Genomic DNA, 22,605 nt, shown 5'->3' on the forward strand with positions numbered 1-22,605 from the left:
CAGTCATCCCAGTGTGTGATTTCTATTTGATGGACTGCAGAGGAATCTGGCTTGACACAAATTAACACTGGCTAATGCACAGCCAGAGTGCCTCGAGGTGAAAAAGAGGAAATATGAGGCACTGCATGACATGGTTGCCACTGCTGTGCAGCAATAATAGCCGGTGGAAGATAAATTTAATTACTTAAGGTGATTTGCTAATTTGCAATAAATAATTGTCTTTCATCATGTGTGCAATGGTGATTGTTGCAATTTGTCAGTTTCAAAAGCTGCATTTTCATGCCGGTTGAGGGCGATGCAGCCGCGCCAGCTGTGCGAACAACGCCTCAGGGACAATGTTTTTACTGTCCCTAGGGTGCTGTTTTTCAGCCGTACGGAAATGGTCCCAGTCAATCTTCAACACAGACTGCTGTCTCTCTGCTAAATTTTATGCACAATTTGCAATCTGACACACTGTCAGTTCAGCACACACTCTACTGTCTACTCACTCTCCAGTGTCAACCAATTTCTCTCATCCCCCTCCTCCTGGCCCCCATTCCTTCTACAACTTACCTCTCAATTTAAAGAAAAACACGCATAACATTTAAAAATGTTACGGGGAGTTTTGAAATCATTTGCAGGGGCTTGTGCAGAATGGACCTCTATGTAGTAGTCCTGGAGTTCCTCAGTGGTCTCCCATCCAAATACTAATGAGAGCCAACCCGTCTTAGCATCTGAGATCTGATGAGATCAGGTTAACCTGGACCACCCAAGTCAGGGTAGCCCCTTCTGTGTTCAGGTGAAATGAAAACAAAACCCAGGAAGTAAAATAGATTTAATAAACCCAAAGCAATTATTTTAAAAAGACTGAAAAGGAAAGCAAAAAAAGTGAATTCTAATAGACATAGGCCTTTATAGTTCACTCTGCAGGACTGAGGCTTTTCCTAGTGGGAAAAGCTCAGGGATCCCTTATCTTTTGCTAGTTACAGAGGCAGCATTTGTAGACTGGAAATTGAACATCATCTAATAGGAAACAGCCACATTTTTGAGTCTTTGTATAGCTCTGGCAATAGTTTGGTCTAAATGCATGCTAGACAATAGTGAACATAGTAGGGTAGTTGCTTACATATCTTGCCGTGATAATATAAGTCTTTTCCAGTTTGGGATGCCTGTTTTTCCGCTCTGAAACAGCTGCAGCCAAGAACAGGGCCAGCATGCCCTAAAGTGCAAAAGACAACACTGACTCCTTAGCAGTGCCAGCAGCCAGCCAACCTGTCATTACTGCACTGAACAATGTCCACTGGCAAATTCTTTACACACCCTTTATTAAGTATAAATTGGAGGCAGAGACAGCATAGAATGGTGGGAGGCATTGACTGTTATATGCTGTCCGCTTTGCACCTCTCACTTCGACATGTGCTCTGTGGAATAGATTCTCCTCCGACTCCCTCCCCATCACAACAGTTTCCGGATTCAAGGACAAAGCCAGTCACACTGTAGCTAGCAAGATCTTGTTGCAGAAGGTCAAATGGTCCTAGGGCAAGAATGTCCCCACTGTAGTCTTCTCACTTGCACAGAATATCATAATTCTCTCCCCAGATTTCCAGAGGATGTTCCAAGCATCCCTTTTACGCTTGTTTAGTTTAGTTTCCGCCAAGTCTCTCCTTTCTGTTTCACTGAACACTGCTGCCTGTCAGCATTATTCCACAGTGAGTAGAAACTTGCTGTTTCCAGCCAGCCACTGATCTCAGGACACGGGGCTGCACCAAGTCAGTTCTGCCTGTTTGGGAATAAAACACCTTACCCTGTTTGTGCAAATGCACCTGCTTTTTGGCAACACATGGATTTTCTTTGTGCATGGATGTTCTAGCATAATTCTTCTTTTCTACAAATACCTTAGCCCCAGATTTACTTACAGATTTAACCGCATTGACCAACCCAGAGAAACTTGCAGAAGGGGGAAGCTCTGAAAAAGGAGGCAAAAATGAAGGACAAGTGGAGAAGGAGAAATCGCTCCTCGAATTAATCAAGGGTGTGACAGTTTATAATGTTATGGAGGATGTGCTTGGCCAGATTGTGCATGGTACCTGTTTAAAGAGAAACAGAAGGCTGTGGAAAACAATCTCAAAAAAAAAAGTAAAGCAGTGGGAAATGAGGACTGGAGAGACCTGGGTTCAAATCCTCATTCAATAGAGTGACTTGCCTGCTGATGGCTGGGTGACTTTGAACTAGTTACTAACTCTCAAAACAAAGTTACCCCATGGACTTGCTTTGACTATACTATATTCTATATTCTATACTATATTCTATATTTCCCAATTGGCCATGCTGACAGAGGCTGATGGGAATTGTAGTTCCTGAACATCTGGAGAGCCGCAGGTTCCCTACCCCTGGACTATACAATGGGGAAAAGGATAAACAGTGCACACCACTCAGAGTTCCTTGGAAGAAAAGTAGAATAAAATCAGTCCCAGGTGCCATTTTTTAAAAGTCTGTGCACCATCTTAATTGAAGAGGGCCCTGGCATTATTTGTGATGTGGGCTGTCCGTGCTCTTGTAGAGAAACTGGCAAGAGGGCTGAGTCCATGCAGGAGCGCCTAAACTAGCCAGGTCTCTCTTTGCTCTGTGTCCAGCATAAACTGTGTGGCATGTCTTGGGGATTGTCTGCAGCAGGTTCCTCTTCCATATGTATCCTGTTTATGCTCCAAGTGGGGAGTTGGTGCTTGAGTCCTTCAAGCCTCCTCAGCCGTTGCATCAATCCCTGCATAGGTGAAATTCTCAAACAAAGCCATGTTTACGTAGGCCTGCCAAAGGAAACAGAAAAATCACATCAGAAGCCACCTCAGTAGGCTGCCCCCCCCCCCCCCCCCCCCCCCGATCACTGCCGTGTGAGCATGTGAGAGTATACTTTCTTTTTGGGCCTTCCTAGAAAAGACAATGGTGATATTTGGACCCCAATGTTCTGTGCATCATGTTGATGCAAGGACAGAGATGATGGGCCACTTTTTTTTGCACATACACTGAGGCCTATTATGAACTTGTAGTCTGCTCTGCAGTGAGGGTGCATGCCCTTTGAGGTGGGTTCTTGGTTGTGCAAATATTTCCCTCCTCTAGATCTCACTGCAAGGCAGATCAGAGAAACCCCATGACTTCCAAAACCTCTTTAAGTGCAATTTTTCCATTCTTTTTGCTGTTAAAGCAAAGATATGTTGTGTATGCTCAGCCTGCTGCAGCTTTGCTCTCCCCTCCTGCCTTCCCCAACCTTCCCCACCCACTTAACAGCAGTTCCTCCCACACTTGGCCAGCAGAACTGCCAAAGAGTGTTCTTTTTTTAAAAGAGAGAGAGAGAGAGAGAGAGAGAGAAAGCGGCAGGCAGGAAAACAAGCAGTGCGTAAAGGAAATGGCAGCTAGCTTGGCTGGGGAAGCTTCACATTGGGGGAATTCCTGGTTAGCACTGAAAACCACAGGAAAAGCCCACTGCAAAGAAAAGAGCTGTGGGATAAGCCCTGCATGCATAGTAGGCCTGAGATCACGCTGAGAGCAAGCTCCATTTCAATGTGCCTCTTGGCACAAGTCTTCGCAGCAGGGTACTGGAGGCTCCAGTTGCCTGACACAGGACTTGGCTTCTTGTAATCTTCAAAGACTATTTGCATCCTGCCTCAAGGAGCGAGGCTGAGACCTCATCTGAAGGTGTGGTAATGATAGTTGGGGTGATGTTGGACTGTGTAGTTTTGCTTGATTTGACTGTGAACCCTCTCCTCTCCGGTACTTCTAAAGCACACACAGTAGCAACATAGCAGGTTTGTGTGTGTCCACAGCAGGGCAGAAATACACTGGATGGAGATACCTTCCTGGCTTCCAGCATACGAATGAGCTGCACTGAGATCTGGGAGAAAGGTGGGCGTTCATAGGGCCGGTCCCGCCAGCACTGGCGCATTAGCTCATACCTGCAAGAGGAGGAGGGGGATTAGAACAAAATAAAAGATGTGGAGGAAGTGGAACTGTTAGGGATACTGGCCTGTCAGTCAGCACCAGCAGGAGAGAATTGGAGAGACAGAATCATAAGAGTTGGAAGAGACCACAAGGGCCATCGAGTCCAACCCTCTGATGCAATGTGTATTTGTGTATTATGGGAAGAAAAGGGTTTGCACATACACTTCGTCATCACAGTTGAGGGGCTTTTCCATACGGTATCCTTGGGGCAGCTTCTCATAGAGCTCAGCACATGTCATGCCACAGTATGGTGTCCCTCCTAGGGAGACAGAAAGTATATTAGATAGGAAACTATACTTACCAGCATACTTGCATGTGGCATGCCTACATAGCAGTTTGGTGCTCTCTGTCCATAATTCCTATAAAGACAGCAATCCCATTTGGGGAATATTTGTTAACTTAAGGCTTTTGCTTCCCAAAGAGTGATGATTCCTACTTTGGCTGGAAGCACTGGAAAGTGGGCGCAAATTCATCTGTTTCCTGAGCAGAAGTCATTGTAGAATGCCTGCAAATTTTTCTAACACAGTGTTAGCTCTGTGGCCCACTGTGATGCCCCAAAGACCCACATACAGCCTCCTGACTGAATGCTAATTTCCTCTTTATTTCCTCACCCACCTCTAGTGTAGGTAAGCTGTTTACCTTTAACACAATTTTAAAGCCCCTTATAAGCTTATCTGCTGAAATGGTTATGTTATGTTTTTAAAAATAACACCAGCCTTTTTAAATCTGAGAAACTGCTCCAAGGAAGAGGGTGAGTGGCTTCCTCATTATCACAAACACTGCTCCATCAGCGCTATGCACAGCTCCTTTGGGTCCAAACAGGAAAAACAAGTTTTCCCCGAACTTAGTCTAGGAAAGAAGATGGTCTTTCCGCCTAAAATGTGGTGACTCCACATCTATAGTCAGCTGCCTGCTAAAATTACATACCCACTCTAAGATGCTGCACATCAAGGGCAGAGATGTAAGATCAGAAGAAATGCATAAGCAGTATTTATTTATTTATTTATTTATTATTTATATTTCTATCTCACCCTTCCTCTGCTGAAACAGGACTCAGAGGAGCATGGTACCCAAATATGATACAAAATAATGAAGGGCAACAGAGCCCAAGGTGTTCTCACTGGACAAGACTTCAACTTACCCAGACTGACAATTTCCCACAAGAGGACCCCAAATGACCACCTGCAAGAGAAAGCTGGGATGTAGGCTAAGTTCCTCTAGCACACTCAACCCTGCAGTAGAACATGCACATTTTTGGAGATAATTTTAGTTCTGATAAGTTATTGTAATACAGAAGGGAAAAGCAAATATTCATTGCATGTTATTTCACACACATTTTTTGAATGTGCATATCCATTTAGGTTCAGTGGATTGACTGGACACTTAAAAGGTAGAACAACAAGAGGTTTTTTAGTGAGTAGCCTTGGTTATTGCATTTGTTCTATTTCAGTTAGCCAGGTTAGGACCAAGGGATCACACAGCCAGGTTAGGACCAAGGGATCACACATTTGCAAGCTGACCAAGGGAAAAACTGCAAATTGCAACCCTTCACCCACTTGCTGCCCACCAGACAGGAGAACATTGCCTTTCCCAACTCCATGCATAAATCACTCACACGTCACTCTTGGTTGTGTATACACTGTAATTCAAGGACTCAATGGCCATCCAGCGAACTGGCAAGCGGCCCTGCAAAAAGAGACATTGTTGGAAAAGCAGACAGTCTACTGTAAGGATGCTGTAGAAAAAAATGAAATGAAACCATATCACCGTTTCATAGAATAGATGAGAAAACTTTGATGAAAAGTTTTTTATTAGTACTTGAACAACTTGACAACACAGAAAATAAATTGATGAAAAAACTGAAGAAAGAGAAAGATTTTTTGCAGAGAGGCATTCTAGGTATCCTAATTCAATTACTATGACCCAGACTCACCATTGTCTTCTTTACATAGACCTCCTCCCCCCGGGACAAGCCGAAGTCAGCAATCTTGGAGGTCAGATTCTCTCCCACAAGGATGTTCCTGGCAGCCAAGTCTCTGTGAATGAACTAGAAGAAAAACAGAGGGGGAAACACTCATAGGCAGAGGCATTCTGTCTACTCTGTGGCTTTAGTGGGTGATACAAAAGAGCCAGGACTGCAGTGTCTTGGTGTTCCCTGAGCTACAAAGTTCTCACAAACTCCTCTGGCAAACCAGAACTATTCAAGACACCAAATCCCACTTCACATTCTGCCTTCTCTTTCCTAGTGGGCTAGCATTTCCCACTTCTGACTTAGATTCTCACATTCATTCACCATGCCATCATTCTGACCAACCCTCCAGTCTAAACGCACAGCCCTTCTTACATTGCTTATTGATGGATTTGCCATTTGGTGTACGTGAAAAGCATCCCAGGTTGGAATTGTGTGCATTGTTTTGCTCACTCTCCATTACAGACACCTATACAGACTTTCCTTGCTCATTTCACAGAGGAGCTGGTGCATCAGGATGGACTGGGATCTTAAAGCCACCTAGGAGCAAGCTGAGCGGAGAACACTTTGCAGTGCATTCCTGACTGCTGATGGCCCTCTGAAGGAGCTTTCCTGGCCAGTTATATGTCAGTCTGTCCCTGTGGTTCATTACCCCAACCAATCCCAGAAAAATGGAGACCGACATACCTGTTTCTCACTCAAATACTGCATGCCTTTGGCCACATCAGATGCAAACTGCAAGAGCTGCTGGGATGTGAGGGTTGATGCTGTTCCGTGTTCCCTGGCAAAAGCAGGATCTGTCTCTAAGACTCGACTCTTGCGGAGAAAATCCAGCAAGTTCCCATAGGGTGCATATTCTATAGCAATATATAGGTAACCTGGGAGATTGACAGAGATTGTCAGATCACAACACGTTAGGGCACTGCCTAAAATTTGAAACACCTTGGTGAAGAAGGTGAAACAGAATAATGAAAATGTGACGTTATGATAATGCACCAGATGTTCCTATCTATGAACTGACATGCTATGTAAAAATAGGTTTTGCCAAGTAGGGTGTGTGCAAGATGGGTGGAAAATTACAGAAAACCTGGATCACATTTGACAGGTTTGCCAGTGGTGCTGGCCCTGTGACTCATCTGAAACTGCAGCAGGATGTTTGAGTGACAAAAGACAGAAGAAGCAGGGAAAGAGAAGTAAGCAAGGGAGAAACAGAAATATTGCTGAGCTGGTTGGCAAGGGGGCTTACCTTTATTCTCACAAGCCCCCAGCAAATTTATTATATTGGGATGGTTGCCCAGCTTGCAAAGGACCTCTAGTTCTCCAGCAAAGTCCCGGTGGTCATTCTCAGAGGCAAATTCTGAAAGAGAGATAGAGATGCCAGACCAGCTCAAGCAGCACAGTAGGGAGCCTCCTTTGAGTACAGCAGGGGACAATATGCTCTCTGCACCTGGCTGAGGACTAAACATCCTTCACCCATCAGGAGAGAAGTCCTTTTCTGATGAATTCACATGTTATGTGACAGCAAACTGATGACAATCAGTGCATGCGCTTGTGAAAGGGCAGTGGGATCAACTTCAGTTTTCTAGCATGGTCTTGGGCATCTGCATGTCAGTTCTGCACATGTCGGTTCTACAGTTCTCCACAGACTAACGTAAGAGGGAATGGCCTGGCTATTCACTCTGTATGTAAGAACCATCATGGGAAACTGCATTGTGCTTTGGACTTTCTCCTCTTGGAGTACTGTGTTCAGTTCTGGTCGCCACATCTCAAAAAGGATATTGAAGAGATAGAAAAAGTGCAGAGAAGGGCAACGAGAATGATTGAGGGACTGGAGCACCTTCCTTATGAAGAGAGGCTGCAGCGTTTGGGACTCTTTGGAGAGGAGACGTCTAAGGGGGGATATGATTGAAGTCTATAAAATTATGCATGGGATAGAAAATGTTGACAAAGAGAAATTTTTCTCTCTTTCTCACAATACCAGAACCAGGGGGCATACATTGAAAATGCTGGGAGGAAGAATTAAGACTAATAAAAGGAAACACTTCTTCACACAACGTGTGATTGGTGTTTGGAATATGCTGCCACAGGTGGTGGTGATGGCCACTAACCTGGATAGCTTTAAAAGGGGCTTGGACAGATTTATGTAGAAGTCGATTTATGGCTACCAATCTTGATCTTTCTTGATCTGAGGTTGCAAATGCCTTAGCAGACCAGGTGCTCAGGAGCAGCAGCAGCAGAAGGCCATTGCTTTCACATCCTGCATGTGAGCTCCCAAAGGCACCTGATGGGCCACTGCAAGTAGCAGAGTGCTGGACTAGATGGACTCTGGTCTGATCCAGTAAGGCTCCTTCTTATGTTCTTCTGAAATGGTTCTGCTGTTCAAGAGCAGACAATGTTTTACCCACAGATTCCTGTGATTTGTAGTTTCATGGCTTAGAATCCACTGTTAAAGATCTCTAGCTATCTTCACAAAATAGAATTTCCTGAGGCGGAAATGAGTTTTAAATCAGTCCTCCCTTGTGAGCAACAATGGAAGGAAAGTCTAGTGAGTTTATATTTTGTCTGGGCAGCTGCCCTGCACACAATGGAAAGTACAGTGTATGTGTGAATGTGTGCACGCCACTCAGTGTAGATCCCACTACCAAGAGAACAAAGAAACTAATTGGTCAGTCTCTTGCACACAGAGTAGGAGTCTATTCTTGCATCTGTTATCATGGTCACAGTCCTGCAAGTTGGAAGGGGCCTTATAGGCCATCTCCTCAGACCCCAAATACATATTATTATTATTATTTATTATTTATTTAATGTAATATACTGCCCATCCCCGAAGGGCTCTGAATATTGAGAATATTGAGAATATCTAGAATATTTCAAAACTCTGTCCGTGCAATGTCTGCTTCAAGACTTTGAGCGATGGAGAGAGTCCCTTCCCCCTGCCCATTTACTATTAGGAAGTGTCTCATGTTCTACTGAAATGTAGGCCTTTTATGCACTTGTGGCCTGCTCTGCAGTGAGTGTACATTCCCTTTGGGTTAGATTCTCAGTTACAGACAGGTTTCCCCCCTTCAGAACTCACAGCATTTTAGACTCTCAGTCAGTTTCTGAAACCAGCGAAAGTGCGACTTTTTGTCTTGCTTCTCAGGGAAAGTGAAGGATATCATTGTGTGTTTGGCTTTGTTTGGGCTTTCTGTTCCTCCCTGCCTTCTCTTATTACACAGGAGCAGTCTGTCCACTCTTTGGGGCTGGCATTTCAGGGAGATCAGGAGAGTTCCTTTTAAAAAAAATCTAATACAGTATGTCTATTACAGGGATGATTGACCATTGAACCCTCTCCCACCCCCCACGTGGCAGGTAAGCTTCCAAATGGAGGTTGCAGAAACAACGAGGAAGCAATAGGCAGGCAAAAGGGTGGCTCAGCTTGGCAGGAATCTGCAGGACATTTCCTTGAGGACAAATGAAGAAATGTGGGGAAGCCCCATTGTGAAGCAAACAGCCTCAGGGTAAGTACTCCTTGTATAAATGGTCTCCTGTAACTGAAGTCCATTAAATTTGCTCTTGTGCGGCATCTTACCCTTCAGCATCTTGATGGCTGCATTCATTCGGAGGCCGTCTTTCTTGATCATGGCCCGGATGACTTGCCCAAAGTTCCCTTCCCCTATCATGTCCTCAAATTTGATGTCTTCCCATTCCAGAATAGGATAGCTGAGTGGCTCAGGCTGCGGTTTTGGCCGGCGAGTCAGGGTCAATGTGCCTGAGTTGAACTGCAGAATGGTCTCTTCCCCCTGTGAGAAGGTTTGTGGACAGGATATTGGCAGCACTTTGCACCCAACAGAGAAACAAACTGGTGAAACAAGAATGCCCAAGGATTTGGGGGTGGGGTGGGAATGTTTTCTTAGGGAAGAGGCTTTTGGAGTTAAGGGCAGAGGACAGATGAGTCAGGGACAAAAACCACTTACAGATCCTGACTGATAGGTGAAAGTGCGACGCCGGTGGAAGAAGTTCTTCTTGATGAGGAAAAGGGCAAGGAGGGCAAACAGTATTGTCAGGCAGGTGACAGAGACAGAACCCACAATGGCTAACAGTAACTGCTGTTCTAGGTTGGATGGGGACAAGTTCTTGCTCTTCAGAGCGGGCACTTGGCTCAGGGCTCCTGCAGGAAAAGTGGAAATAAGATGTCTTGTACATGTACCTGATGCTGTGATGAAGACAGCATGGCCATGTACAGAGTACAGGGATGTAAGCCACTGTTTTCCACAAGCTCCCTGGGCAGGGGATCAGGGCTTCAGCTCTTGACTGTTCCAATTTGTGATGTGCCAGGAGTCAGTTGTTCTCCCCTGCCAGTATTCTCCCCACTGTGTTGCTTTCCCCCCTTGAATCCTACCCACTACAGCAGCCAACCAAACTCACCGTCATCTAGAATTGCAGCTCTCACAGGCTTGCTCCACTCGCCTGGCACATGAGAATTGGCTCGCACACGGAATTGGTAGGATGTGCTGGTGTTGAGCCTTGTGATGATCTTTGTAGTCTCCCAGCCGTTGTCTGTGTCCACCCACTGAGGCTCATTGTTACCTCCCAGCTTTTGCACCTCCACTGTGTACATGATGATGCCACCATTGGGGTACTCAGGGGGCTGCCAGGTGAGCTTGATGGTGCTGTCAGCGAGGGACTCCATTGAGAGAGACCGTGGGGATGAGGGACCTGGGGGGCAAGTGGTAGAGCCATTGGTACTGCAATTGCCTCCACTCCCCAACTGCTTGGAATGTGTGCCATGCCAAATTAGGGGCCTTTTAGGGCATGGAATAGCAAGCTTGAGAGAGGGCTAATGGAAGGCCACTAGGGTGCCAGAAAACAATGAAGAGCTGCAGGACAGGATGTTCCAGGCACCTGCTCATTTACCCAGGGAAACACCCAGAAATCATGGGCTAATGCTTCCGTAAGAGCCTACGGGCAGTCCAACAACATGTATGGAGCTAGGAATGTATTTTGTCATACAGCAAGAAGAAAATTAGGCTTTTCAGATCAATGAGACTGGGGAGGGCTGGCAATCACAGTGCTGTGGATTATGCTCACCCATCCTAGGATCAAGGATCCTTCCTATTTCCACCAGAGCCTGCCCAGGTGGCACATTTCATCACCCACCTTTGCTATTGATCTTGACCTTGTACAAATCAGAAGGAGGTCCTAGTCCGGTACAGTGATAGACTAACACCTCCAGACTGTAGTCCTTGTTGAACTTCAAGTTTGGAATCCTGGCAGATTGTACAATGATGGATGAGATGTTTTCCTGATGTATGAGCACCTTAGCAGAGTCATATAGCCGGACCAGAAACCCGGTGGCCACATCATCACTATTGGGTAAATTCCAATTGACATAAAGTGTATTTCTTCCTTCAACAAAAGAACTTTCAATCACAGGTTTGGCAGTTGGCTCTGTACGAAACAGAGAAACAGGGTCAACTTGACTGGAATTCTGACCAATTTCATTTCAGCCTAGACCAATTTTAATGCAACCTACAACTATTACTCTACTTATCAGTTAGTAGATAACTGCTCTCACTTACAACTTCAAGTGTTAGAAAAAATAGTTCTTTTTCAGCACCCTCTTACTCTCTCAAGGCAGACAGTTGAACCAGGGCTTTTCTTTCTTTTTTTTATTGAGCAGTGAGCTCTGCTTCTCCTTATCTTCATTCCTCTATTGACATATATATCTTGTTCCAACTCCGTTATAATTTTTTGGCCCTTTCCTGATGTTTTCAGGAAACATGGCTTTAAAAAAAAAGAAGACTTTATTTACAGTCAATGACCAAATATGACTTAAAAAGAAACTTATTTTCCTCAAGCATGTAGCATGTTTATTTGGCTCCTTTTGAAAAAGCTGCTATGGCTTCTTGAGCCTTGAAGCACTGCTCTGGATGATGGTGGAAGAGTTGTTTGGAGCCTGTCACAAGGGTCAGCCGGTTAATTTCCTCTTCCTTTTGTGCCTTATTTGTTGATCATGGTCTTATTTGTTGACCATGAGCTTACTGGCAGGTTTTAATTCTTATACAGTGTCTAATGACTAAGGAATAATCCATCTAAGGAATAATAAATCCGGCCAGTTGTCAGGAGGCCATGGTGGAATGGATGCAGCAGAGAAAGCTGAAATTAAATCCATCAGAGGTTCTGTGGCTGGGTCAGAGGGATGCAATGTTGTGTTGCCAGCTCCCCATTCCTGATGGTGTGGAACTGACACCTAAGCCATCAGTCAAGAGCCTGGGCATGATCCTGGATACCTCACTTTCTGTGGGGGCCCAGGTCACAAATGAAGCCAAACTGGTGCCCTACCTGTCTCACTCTAATCTAGCCACAGTGATGCATGCAATAGTCACCTCCAGGCTGGATTAGTATAACTTGCTCTGTGCAGGGCTTCCCTTGAGACTGATCTGGAAACTTCAGCTGGTGCTGAATGTAGTTGCACAGGTCCTCACTGGGATGCTGTGGAGGGCCCACATCCAGCCAGTGCTCTATCTGTTATATTGGCTCCAGGTGGAGTACCAAATTAGGTTCAGGGTTCTAGTATTCACATGTAAAGCTCTAAACAGCCTGGGACCTTTGTATCTGCAAGACTGCCTCTCCCCTTATGTCCCTCAAAAGCATTATGTTTAGCATATATCAACATACTAGAAATCCCTGGCCCAAAAAGTGTTCGCCTCCTCTGCTCTGCCTCTGGCCTGGTGAAACATTCTGTCAAGTGTGACCAGGGCCCTATGAGATTTGCAACAGTTCCACACTGCCTGTAAGAGGGAGCTGTTCCTACAATTGAAGACAGCAGTGGTTGTTCCAACTTGGCTGACCTCCCTTTCTTCTCCACTCCCCTTTTTCTTTGTTACAGATCTTTATTGTGTGGGGGTATGGGAGAACATTGGAATTTTAATTGCTACCCCTCATTGCTACCTATTTAAGGTTCCAGGTTTTGCTGTTGTTTTATTTTATTGTTATGTGCATTTTATTAAGGTATATAATGGTGATGTTAGCTGCTCTGAGCCTGTCATTACAGGGAAAAGTGGCATAGAAGTCTAATAAATGAAATAAATAAAGGAAGGAAGGCCCGATACTACTGACAAATGAGTCTCATCTCAGAATACACTATGCTTTGCATATATCGTCTCCAACTGATAGGAGGGCAAGGCCTAAACTTAAACCCTGATAGGTTCACATAAGGCCTTGAAAAACAGGACCATTTTTTTCTCTGCATCCTGCAGACCCCTAATTCCATGCTTAAAGAAGCAACTCTCTGATGTCACCATCCCTTCTTCCCTCTACTCATACACATTTCAAATTCTGCAGTACCTCAGTTGGCTCTTTAAGGGTTGCCAGCTATGGTTTGGGAAATTCCTGGCGAGTTGGAGATGGAGTCTGGGGATAGTGGGGTTTAGAAGGTACAGGGACATCAATGGGTTCTGCTACTCTGCCGGGAATGGAAGAAGGCTGTAGTTCTTCTGTACTCACCTGGGATGAATTTCATCTACTGCAGGGATGGGGCAATTCAGCTTTCTGTGCCTACAAGAGATACGCTGGTTCTGGGGCAGTAGTAAAAGGGGGGTGTAGGGCAGGCCCTTATTTTATTATTATTATTTATTGAATTTTAATTGGCTTGAGGGGCAGTGTAGGGTGGTGTGGGTGGTCTCATGGTTAAACATGAATTGAGAGGAGTGTTCTTGGCCAGCAGTTGGGTACAGAGGGGAGATCCTGTGGTTGGGTGTGGTGGTTGGTACTGGTGGTGCACAAGGCTGGTATGAGAGGATAGCCCTGGGAGAGTGGACTGTAATCCTGAGTGGGTGACTGGAAAGAAGTTTGCCAGCATCCTCCTTTTGAGTGGGAGATGGAAGGCTTGGTCTGGCACCTAGTGAGGTTTGAGGTGGTGTCTAATCTGGGGGCTTGTAGCAAGAGTTAGCTGATAAATGGCATGTGCCTGGGCAGGGAAGAAGCAGGGGCTGAGGGCCATATTCCAGTGCTGATGGGAAGGGGGTGCTATAAATTTGCTCATATCTGCACAGGATTGGACTCCACCATTGAACAGCATACTGTAGAGGTGTCCAGAGCACCATCAATCCAGTTTTATTGGATCAATTTCAGTTGATGAGGTCCGAGGATGTGGATAGGTTGCTTCTAGGAATGCCACCTATGGCAAGATCACAGGGCACCCAGTTCTAGATGGGGTTGTATTGCCCCAGAAGGACTGGGTGCAAGATCTGGGGGTGCTCCTAGATTTATTGCTGTCCTTTGAGCTTCAGGAGACGGTGGTGACCCTGAGGGCCTTCCAGCAGCTCCATCTGATTCACCAGTTCTGCCCATTTTTGGACAAAGGAGACCAGGCCCACTGTGTGACATGTTCTGCTAACCTCCTGATTGGATTATTGTAATGCACTCTACGTGGGGCTGCCCTTGAAGACGATCCGAAAGCTAGAGTTAGTGCAGTGTGCAGCAGCCAAGTTGTTAGCCCGTACATCTGGCCAAATGCATATCACACTGGTCCTTAAGGAACTGTAGTGACTCCCAATTCACTCCCGGGGGCCAATTCAAGATGTTGACATTGACTTAAAAAGTCCTAAGCAGCTTGGGCCCTGCCTACCTGAAGGAGTACCTGTGCCCACATGTCCCTGCCAGGGCACTGAGATCATGCGGGGGAGGTGGTCCTGGTGGTACCTCCCCGCACTGGGTGTGGCGGCACAGGCACATGGGATGGCTTTTTCCATGATCCCCCCCCAAAAATGTGGAATAAACTCCCTTCAGAGATTCACCATGCGCCTACCTTTCATGGGTTTAGGCCAGGGGTAGGGAACCTGCGGCTCTCCAGATGTTCAGGAACTATAATTCCCATCAGCCTCTGTCAGCATGGCCAATTGGCCATGCTGGTAGGGGCTGATGGGAATTGTAGTTCCTGAACATCTGGAGAGCCGCAGGTTCCCTACCCCTGGTTTAGGCGTATAGCCAAGACCTTCCCCTTCACCCAGAAATTTGGTTACCCTTCTGGAAACCCTCTTTGTAGCTGCTGGTGGGGTGGTGGTGGGGAGGGTGAAAGCAAGGTTTGGAGTTATTTTAATGTAATTTTTATTGCTGTTTTAATTGTTTTTAATTGTTTTTATTGTTTTTAAACTTTTGTAAACTGTCCAGAGATGCTAGTATGATGTGGGCTATAAATATTGTTAAATAAATAAATAATGGGGTGTAATGCCCCAAAGTAGCTGCTTCTCCAGGGGAACTGATCTTTGTAGTCTGGAGATCACTTTAAATCCTGGGAAATCTCCTGGTGCTACCTGGGGGTTGGTAACCCTAACACTTTAAACATCAGGTACTCACCTTGGCATTCTGTTACCATGATAGCCTGAGGCCCCATGACACCTTCTCCTCTGTCTCCAGGGCGTGTTAGCTGAACCTTAACAAGATAGGCGGTGACAGGTCGGAGATTCATCAGGGTGATATTCTGGATATTGTCAACTGTTGATCAGATTACAACCCATTAGTGGAGAGTCTAATAGTACAGTCTTGTTTCTACTATTAAGAACCACAGGGCAGAACCCTTTGCTTGGACTTGGTGGGGGATCTAGAGCTCTGTGTTCATTGGGCCATACCTAATGTTCCTTTCTCTTATCCTGCTTTCAGCAGGGAAACCTCTCTGATGCCATTGCTGCCTTTCAAACCAAGAAGCCAATTAATAAGTATAATTGAACAAACCTTTCCAGCTTTTCTCCTGCTGTTGGTATTTACATTTTAAAATAGAAAGGCAGTTCAAAACATGTTCATACCAGGTTTCTGAAATGATTGATGACCATTGCAGGAAAGTTAATTTATAATCATATATCTTTCTGTTCTTTACTATGCTTAAATGATTTCATCTCAGACATGCCAGCTGGACCTTACCATGTAGTGGCATATTACAGAAGAAGCCGTACATCTCCATGACTAGCTAAGGTGATTATATTTTGCTTCACTCAGTGGCTTCTCCTGGGGCCCTTTTTGTATAGCTGGAGAACTGGAGCTATAGCAGGCACAGAGGCAGCCCTGCAGTGAATGCACATGGGTGGAATGACTGCTCCAGCCATGTGCAATAAACCCCTTACCTACAATAGATGACCAGTGAGATGTGTCATCATTTGACCTGTAAAGAACCTTGATAGAGATGATAGGTCCATCACCCAAGAAATGTTCCACAGGAGATATCACAAGCTGCCGACTCTGCTTGGCTAGAAGTCTGGGAGGGATGAGTGGGACAGGAGGCACTAGGGAAAGAACAGAACCATTAAAACAGATCCATGCCATCAATTTGTCATGCAATCATTTCCCTGGCTCATACCATCTGTTATCTCCAATTAATTCCCAGGTTTCTTAACTTGAAAATCAATACTATATCAAAGAGATACTACTTGCATACTTGGCACTCATGTTATCTGGACAGATATCTTAAGAGAGTCACTGAAAACTTTGGGCCAATGTCTTCTTTGCCAATCTTACAAAATCTTTGTGTGGTAACATTTCACTCCTGAGCAGCCCAAGATGTTCTCCATTATGACTTTGCATTTCCCAGAAGCAGAGGATGGCAAAGCTCTATCCCTGAAATTTCACCTGACTTGCTGTCTTACCTTTTACAGTGACTTTGAACTTGCCACTATCCTGCCCACCAGTGGTAGAGACACGACATTCCCAGAAATTAGTATCAGAGAGGACAAGTGGTGGCACCCGAAATTCACAGGTTGTCATGTCCTTTTCCATTATAGCTTTGATAGGCTGGACAGGAAAGAATAACACAGTCACTTATTTACAGAAAATATATCGCAGTAATTTCCTGTCCCGGTCTTCTATTTCCATGTAATTTCTGGAAACATAGTTCCTTGTGGGTGCAAAGAAAGGCTGGCTTCACATCTACCCTTAAGAATGAAAACATGTACAATTATTAAAAATAGCCAGCAGGACTTGGGTATCCTGGAAAGTCTTCATGAAGCAACAAGATGAAATCTGCTGAATTCATTTGAATTGTAAAAAAAGAGAACGTCTGGGGCCAAATTTTGGTAGTCCAAATGCATTGCTTGAGAGTTCTCTCTTACTATTTGATTGCATAGTTTTACACCGTTTTGTGCCTTAAGTCTCCATGAGAAAGGTAGATAAAATAAAATAAATAAATAAAATCCCACTCAGTGCATAGGGCAGCAGAGACTGCTTGGCTGTGTTTCAAGTCTGAGTCAGAATAGTCAACCCCCCAGAAATGTAAACTTGGTTTTGATTGCTGTGATATAATAGCACTTACTTTGGCACAGTTGCTAAAGATCTACCTTCTTCCACCTTCAGCTGCGCCCTTTCATATGGGCCTGACATTGTAGGAGATGTAAAACAATAGGAGCAAAAGGTGTCCTTGAAAGTTTACTGTACCTTTTCCAATGTGTTCACCTTGTCGTTTGCTTTATCCTTGATTTTATTTAACATGTTCAAGGGTAATAGAAGGTTTGTCACCTAATTATGAAATAAGAGGTTCTTTCTTCTTCATGTGAATACAAGGTGGAAGCTCTGGCCAGATACTTAATGAAACTGCCTCTTTTTTGCAGGGAACTCTAGTTCCGTGAGATAGACTGGGAATGTTTAACAGAACATTCTCAGTACTCTCACCAATCCACAATTGCCATGATTCTTAAACAGAACAATAAAATGCAAACCCAAAACCAGCTGTTGAACTGATATAAAACTGTAACAGGGATGTGTCTTTTGCTTTGTAAAAAGAAAGAGGGAAGTGAAATGGAACAATTATGTTTTGTATTTACAAGAAGAAAGGAAAGATGAAATATTTAAACACATAAGATGCTACAGCTCAATTCAGACAAAGACCCATTGCACATGGAATGTTTTCTTCAGGGTTTTTAAATCTGCAGTGGGGTCATAATGGAGTCTCCTTGCATTTCTCTGTTTAAACATGAGGACACGCCCCACTGCCTGCTGGGCAGCTTCCCTGCACTCACTTCTAGGTTGCTTCTGGTCATCACAAGATTTCTGGCTTTGTTTTTAAAGCCCTATAAATCTTTATATTTCCATGTGATGTCAATATTTCTGTATGATATTGATATTTTGGGGGTTTTTTACAAAAGCCGTCCAGTGATCCCCCAGAAATGCCTACGAGGAATGTGTGTTTGTGTGGGAAACTGGAAGGAGCAGAAACCCCAAAGCAATGGAAAACATTGCAGTTTCTCTGCTTTCACTAACCGTGGAGCTTTTGGGATCTGCAGTGCTATAATACACGGTGTATCAGTACAGAAATCTCTGCCCCAAAGGAAATGTTCCCTTGCTTTGGGGCAGAGCAGCAGTGTTTAATTGGCTATTAGTTAAAGCTATGGTTTGTGGCCATAAGTTAAAGCTAACTAATTGGCCATAAGTTAAAGCTATGGTCTGTGCTTAGAGTGACTTCTTGTGATCCAACCACTGTGCTTTCCAGGTTCCTCTTATTTAACCTTCCAATATATATTTATGAACTTAGATGGTCTTGCAAACAAGTATCAATAAACACAGCTTATTAAATAAACTTTGGCTTAATGAACAGGAAGAAAAGTTCAGGGTCCGAACTTGGGGGGCGGGAATTGTAGAGAGAAAATGATTTAGGTCATAAGCAGACACAAGGATGGTGAGAAAGTCACACTCGGGACACAGGGATGGGACAGGAACTGTTCTAAGTCATTACGGGGTCTTACCGTGAGCACTGTTCCATCAGCCTTGCGCAGTTCAATGCTGTCACGCACAGGGAGTGGGTTGCCTGTTGCCACACAGCTAACTACAGGCTGAGAGCCTTGATTAAACTCCAGGTGTGAGACCAAGTTGATAATCTGGGGGATCCGGTCTTGGCACAGGACATCATAAAAAAATTTAAATTATTGACATTTTACTAACAAAATTTTTTTAAGGTTCAATGTGTTTTATGCTCTTTATCCTGTTTTCATCTATAGCCACCCAGTAACTACCACCCAGTAACTACATTTCTCTGTTTGGCAGCATTTTGGCATTGTGACCAACTGCTGCTACTCCTGTGGTTCCTGAAATACATATTCCAAGGTGCATTTACCTGATTTCTCACAACGCTGTCCATGCCAACCAGATGGGCAAATACACCCACTGAACCGGTTACAAGTGCCTCCATTTTGGCAGTGACACTCCAGGGCACAGTCAGGGCCAAACGTTCTATGGTTACAAGCTATGGGAAGAACACAAGAAGCCACACTCAGATTCTGACCATGTCTCAAGAAACAGAGTTCATGGGTCTAGAATATCAGGCCACTTAATGTGTATTTGAGCCTATGAATCTCTCTAGAGCAGATCTGAATGTGCTTGTCTCAGCACATGCCTGAAGGCGGATTTACCTTTCAACATTTACAAAAAATAAGAAAAGACCTGCTAATTCAGAACAAAGGTCCTTCTGTAATCCAGTGTCCTGTTTTTCCCAGCTGACAGCCAAACTCTGGAAGGTGACCGACAAGGTGGGGGGAAAAGCCAAAACCTCACCATATTCTTGCATCCCAGCAACTGACTACATCCCTCTGAACTTTGAAACTCTGCTGGACTCAGTTTAGTCAGGGAGCATCTACATTTAGAAAACCAATGCTTGCAAATATGCTTAAGTTGGATATTTCATATGAATGATCTTATCCTTGCTGTTCCCCCATCTTGTAAGCATCCTACCTTGCAGGGCTGACTTCTTGATGTTAGACCCAGGAAGACTGGAAACTCTCTGTCCCTCCATCTCTGGCTGGCAGGTTACTTAAGGGGACTGGAAGTAGCTCAATACCCTGAGGTTGTGAGGATTCACACCTCAGCATTTTGTGGTTTTGTCCTTAACCAACCTGTCACCCCAATAAGAAACTTTTGACAGCAACTGCCTTTCCATGTCATTCTGAAGTGTATTTTGAGTCGTCTGCCAGCCTACTATTTTTTGGTGCAGCCCTTTGAAAGTGGCTTTTTCACACTTTAATTTCTCTTTCCAGGAAGTGCAAAAGAAGGTTTGGTCCTGCGGATTTCCTACACCATTCCTAATCAGTGATCTAGAGAAACTGACAAGGTTGGGGGAAAATCCTTGCCAGTTTCCTGTCTTCTTCTTTCTCCCCATTTCACTACTGCAGCTTCTTCAAAGAGGGTAGCAGGTTTTTCTATTTTCCTTTCAGAGAGAATATCAATAAAATAACAATACTTTCTTCCAAGAATGTCAGTTTCACTGCAGAGAAGGAAACAACAGCAATGAAGATTACTCCAAGCAGGTAGCTATAATGGTCTATGGCAGCAGAATAAAACAGGAGTCCAGAGGCACCTTAAAGACTACCAAATCATATTCCAGCATTTTTTTTTGTGAATCAGAGGTCATTTCATCAAATGCATGAAATTTGTACAGCCATCAGGCTGAAATATGTTTATTAAAGACTTCAAACAACACAAATGCCCTGCCTTCCAACAAAGGTATTAACCTGGGGCTTTTCTGCACATTCGACCTACTCCTGATTTTCTTGGGAGTCAGTTCACAAGTACTGGAATCAGTTTGGGTGTGCCTGTTCTGCACATCTTCCCTCCCTATGCATTTTCACAGTTCTGAAGTCTGTTGATTTTCTTCTGCTCATCACTTCAATAATTACTATTTTCAAAGGAGGGTGCCATCTTCATCAGTGATGTCCTTGGGGGCATCTTAGCATCTTCTCCACATTTTTTAAAAAAGCAATAAGATATTGCTTTATCACTGGGGTGTTGTACAAATAGGCAGAACAGGTTCTCTGAATCACCAGCTTTCATTATAAAAAGCAAGTATCCCTTTCCCTTGCAGAGAGAGAAGGGAAAAGGCATATCTCCATGAGGGAAAGGGCTAGAACATAAGCCTCATGTAGATATATTGCAAGGGAACAGACCGGTACTTTAAAAAAATGAAACTGGGAATTCAGAGAACCTGATAAACTTGTTGCTACAAGGCTTGATGCCTTTTTATCAAAAAGAAATAACTTGTATTGAGAGCGAGGGGGACAAGAGGAAATGTTTTGATTGCAATAGTTTGATAATTAAACAGTGAGTGGAAGTGAGCAGGACAAAGAAAACCAACAGAAACTGTGAGTGCCCGCCGCCCCCCTTTGGTCGGGATTCTGATTGGGCGACACGCGGAGTGCGGCTCCAGTTCCCTCTTGCTTTAGGTAGCCTTAGAAGTGGAGTCCGAGAAGCCTCGTCACTACCGGCTGCAATGATGCCGCAGCTCCACAATGATTCAGGCATCAACGCCCACGCACATTTGCTCGAGCCCCTCCCTTCTTAGTTTGCTTCACCTCTCCCCCCTTTCCTCCAACCCCACCTCGATCCAGTCCCTAGCTCTCCCTCTAGTTCCGTGATTGGACCGTGATGCTGCCTGTCTTCCCCTGGCCCCTCCTCGGGCCTCAGACGCTGAGGGCGGCTGGATGGCGGGCTGCGTGGCGCTGCTGCTCTCCTCCCGGCCCTCTCCCCTGAGTCTCGACTGGGCAAACGGCTCCCCGGGATACAGGGCGTGGCCCGGCTGCTCGGCTTCCCCTGTGCCAGCGCTGGATAGCCCCTCCCTGCACCTTGTCGACGCTCTGGCCGGCTCGGAGGGAATCCCGGGTGGCGGCTGCTGTCTCAGGAGAGAAACATCAAGCAGGATGCAAAAACTGACTCAAAGTCGGGTTCCAGAGAAACATTTTTGGGTAAAAGTGGTCTCCAAAAACCAGGAAATAAAACGCCTCAATATGTATTTCTCAATGCACAGAAATGCATGCGGAGATCAGGGGATAAACCGAAGCAGCAGTGTGGGGCCAGAAGCAGCTAAAAAAACTCCAGGTGGAAAAGCCTGTGATTAATAGATATGATGAAATGGGCTCTGATTGACAAAAGCTTGTGCTGGATTAAATTTTCTTAGGTGTTAAATTGCCAGTGGACTACTGTTTTGTTGAAGACAATGGAGGAAATGATAAAAGGCAGGTGAAAAGGATATCTGTATTGCAATTTAGGAATCCAGGGTAAACAAGTGGGGGAATGTATTCTCTCATACAGGCTGAAGCAGGTATGCTGGCATCTAAGACAGGAAAGTCATAATTTGTGAGTAGTGAATATATGTTTAAAGTGAAGTGGAGTAGATTCCTAAATGACAAATCGTGTTTTAAAACATATGTCTGATTTTGGCATTACAGGCTAAGCATAGGTTGAAGGAGAAGATGTAAACAGCCCTATTTGTGTTTTGCCCAAGGATGTGATGAATAAACTTTGGGACCTACAAAGGGCAGCTGGTACCCAAACTAGCAACTTTTGAGTTTCTTTTTTGCTGCAGAGCTTCCTGCTCTCAAGGACCTTCATGTTGAGTCCAAATGGAAGGGAAATGATGCCAAAAAAAAACAACAACAACAAAGGGAGGAAGCTACTCTCTCATGGCTGTCAGCCAAGCAGAGTCCCAGCAGATAGACCAACCAAGGCTGCATGAAACTACTAAGTGTGTGTGTGAGGTGGAGGGGGGAGGTTCTGGAGTTTCTACAAACATCGTAGGGAAACCAAGTGACAAATGACAACACAGCAAGTTCGCATGACAACTGATGTGACTGGTGAAATTTGATTCTCTAAATATTATCCTAAGATCCTAGTTTCCTAACCAGCCCTCCTTTATTGAGGCCTCACCACATTTCACT

General features: G+C 44.8%; 1 protein-coding gene across 2 annotated transcripts in view; it reads right to left on the reverse strand.

Annotated features, from left to right (window-relative positions):
- Positions 1-799: 799 nt before the first annotated feature.
- TIE1 (tyrosine kinase with immunoglobulin like and EGF like domains 1) overlaps positions 800-22,605 on the reverse strand; it is a 35,307-nt gene continuing 13,501 nt past the window's right edge. For both annotated transcript variants that reach the window (XM_048498726.1, XM_048498725.1), the window contains 17 exons: positions 19,017-19,145; positions 18,649-18,794; positions 16,561-16,705; positions 16,042-16,200; positions 15,281-15,418; positions 11,081-11,371; positions 10,349-10,639; positions 9,898-10,091; positions 9,513-9,723; positions 7,188-7,298; positions 6,629-6,819; positions 5,906-6,019; positions 5,588-5,658; positions 5,114-5,154; positions 4,135-4,231; positions 3,827-3,926; positions 800-2,783 (listed from right to left, as the gene is read on the reverse strand). In XM_048498726.1, coding sequence (XP_048354683.1) covers positions 2,712-2,783; positions 3,827-3,926; positions 4,135-4,231; positions 5,114-5,154; positions 5,588-5,658; positions 5,906-6,019; positions 6,629-6,819; positions 7,188-7,298; positions 9,513-9,723; positions 9,898-10,091; positions 10,349-10,639; positions 11,081-11,371; positions 15,281-15,418; positions 16,042-16,200; positions 16,561-16,705; positions 18,649-18,794; positions 19,017-19,145 — 2,501 coding nt within the window. In that variant the 3' untranslated portion in view covers positions 800-2,711. The remainder of the gene's footprint in view (positions 2,784-3,826; positions 3,927-4,134; positions 4,232-5,113; positions 5,155-5,587; positions 5,659-5,905; positions 6,020-6,628; positions 6,820-7,187; positions 7,299-9,512; positions 9,724-9,897; positions 10,092-10,348; positions 10,640-11,080; positions 11,372-15,280; positions 15,419-16,041; positions 16,201-16,560; positions 16,706-18,648; positions 18,795-19,016; positions 19,146-22,605) is intronic.

Source organism: Sphaerodactylus townsendi, linkage group LG05, assembly GCF_021028975.2.
Source record: "Sphaerodactylus townsendi isolate TG3544 linkage group LG05, MPM_Stown_v2.3, whole genome shotgun sequence".
NCBI classification, from domain to species: Eukaryota; Metazoa; Chordata; class Lepidosauria; order Squamata; family Sphaerodactylidae; genus Sphaerodactylus; species Sphaerodactylus townsendi.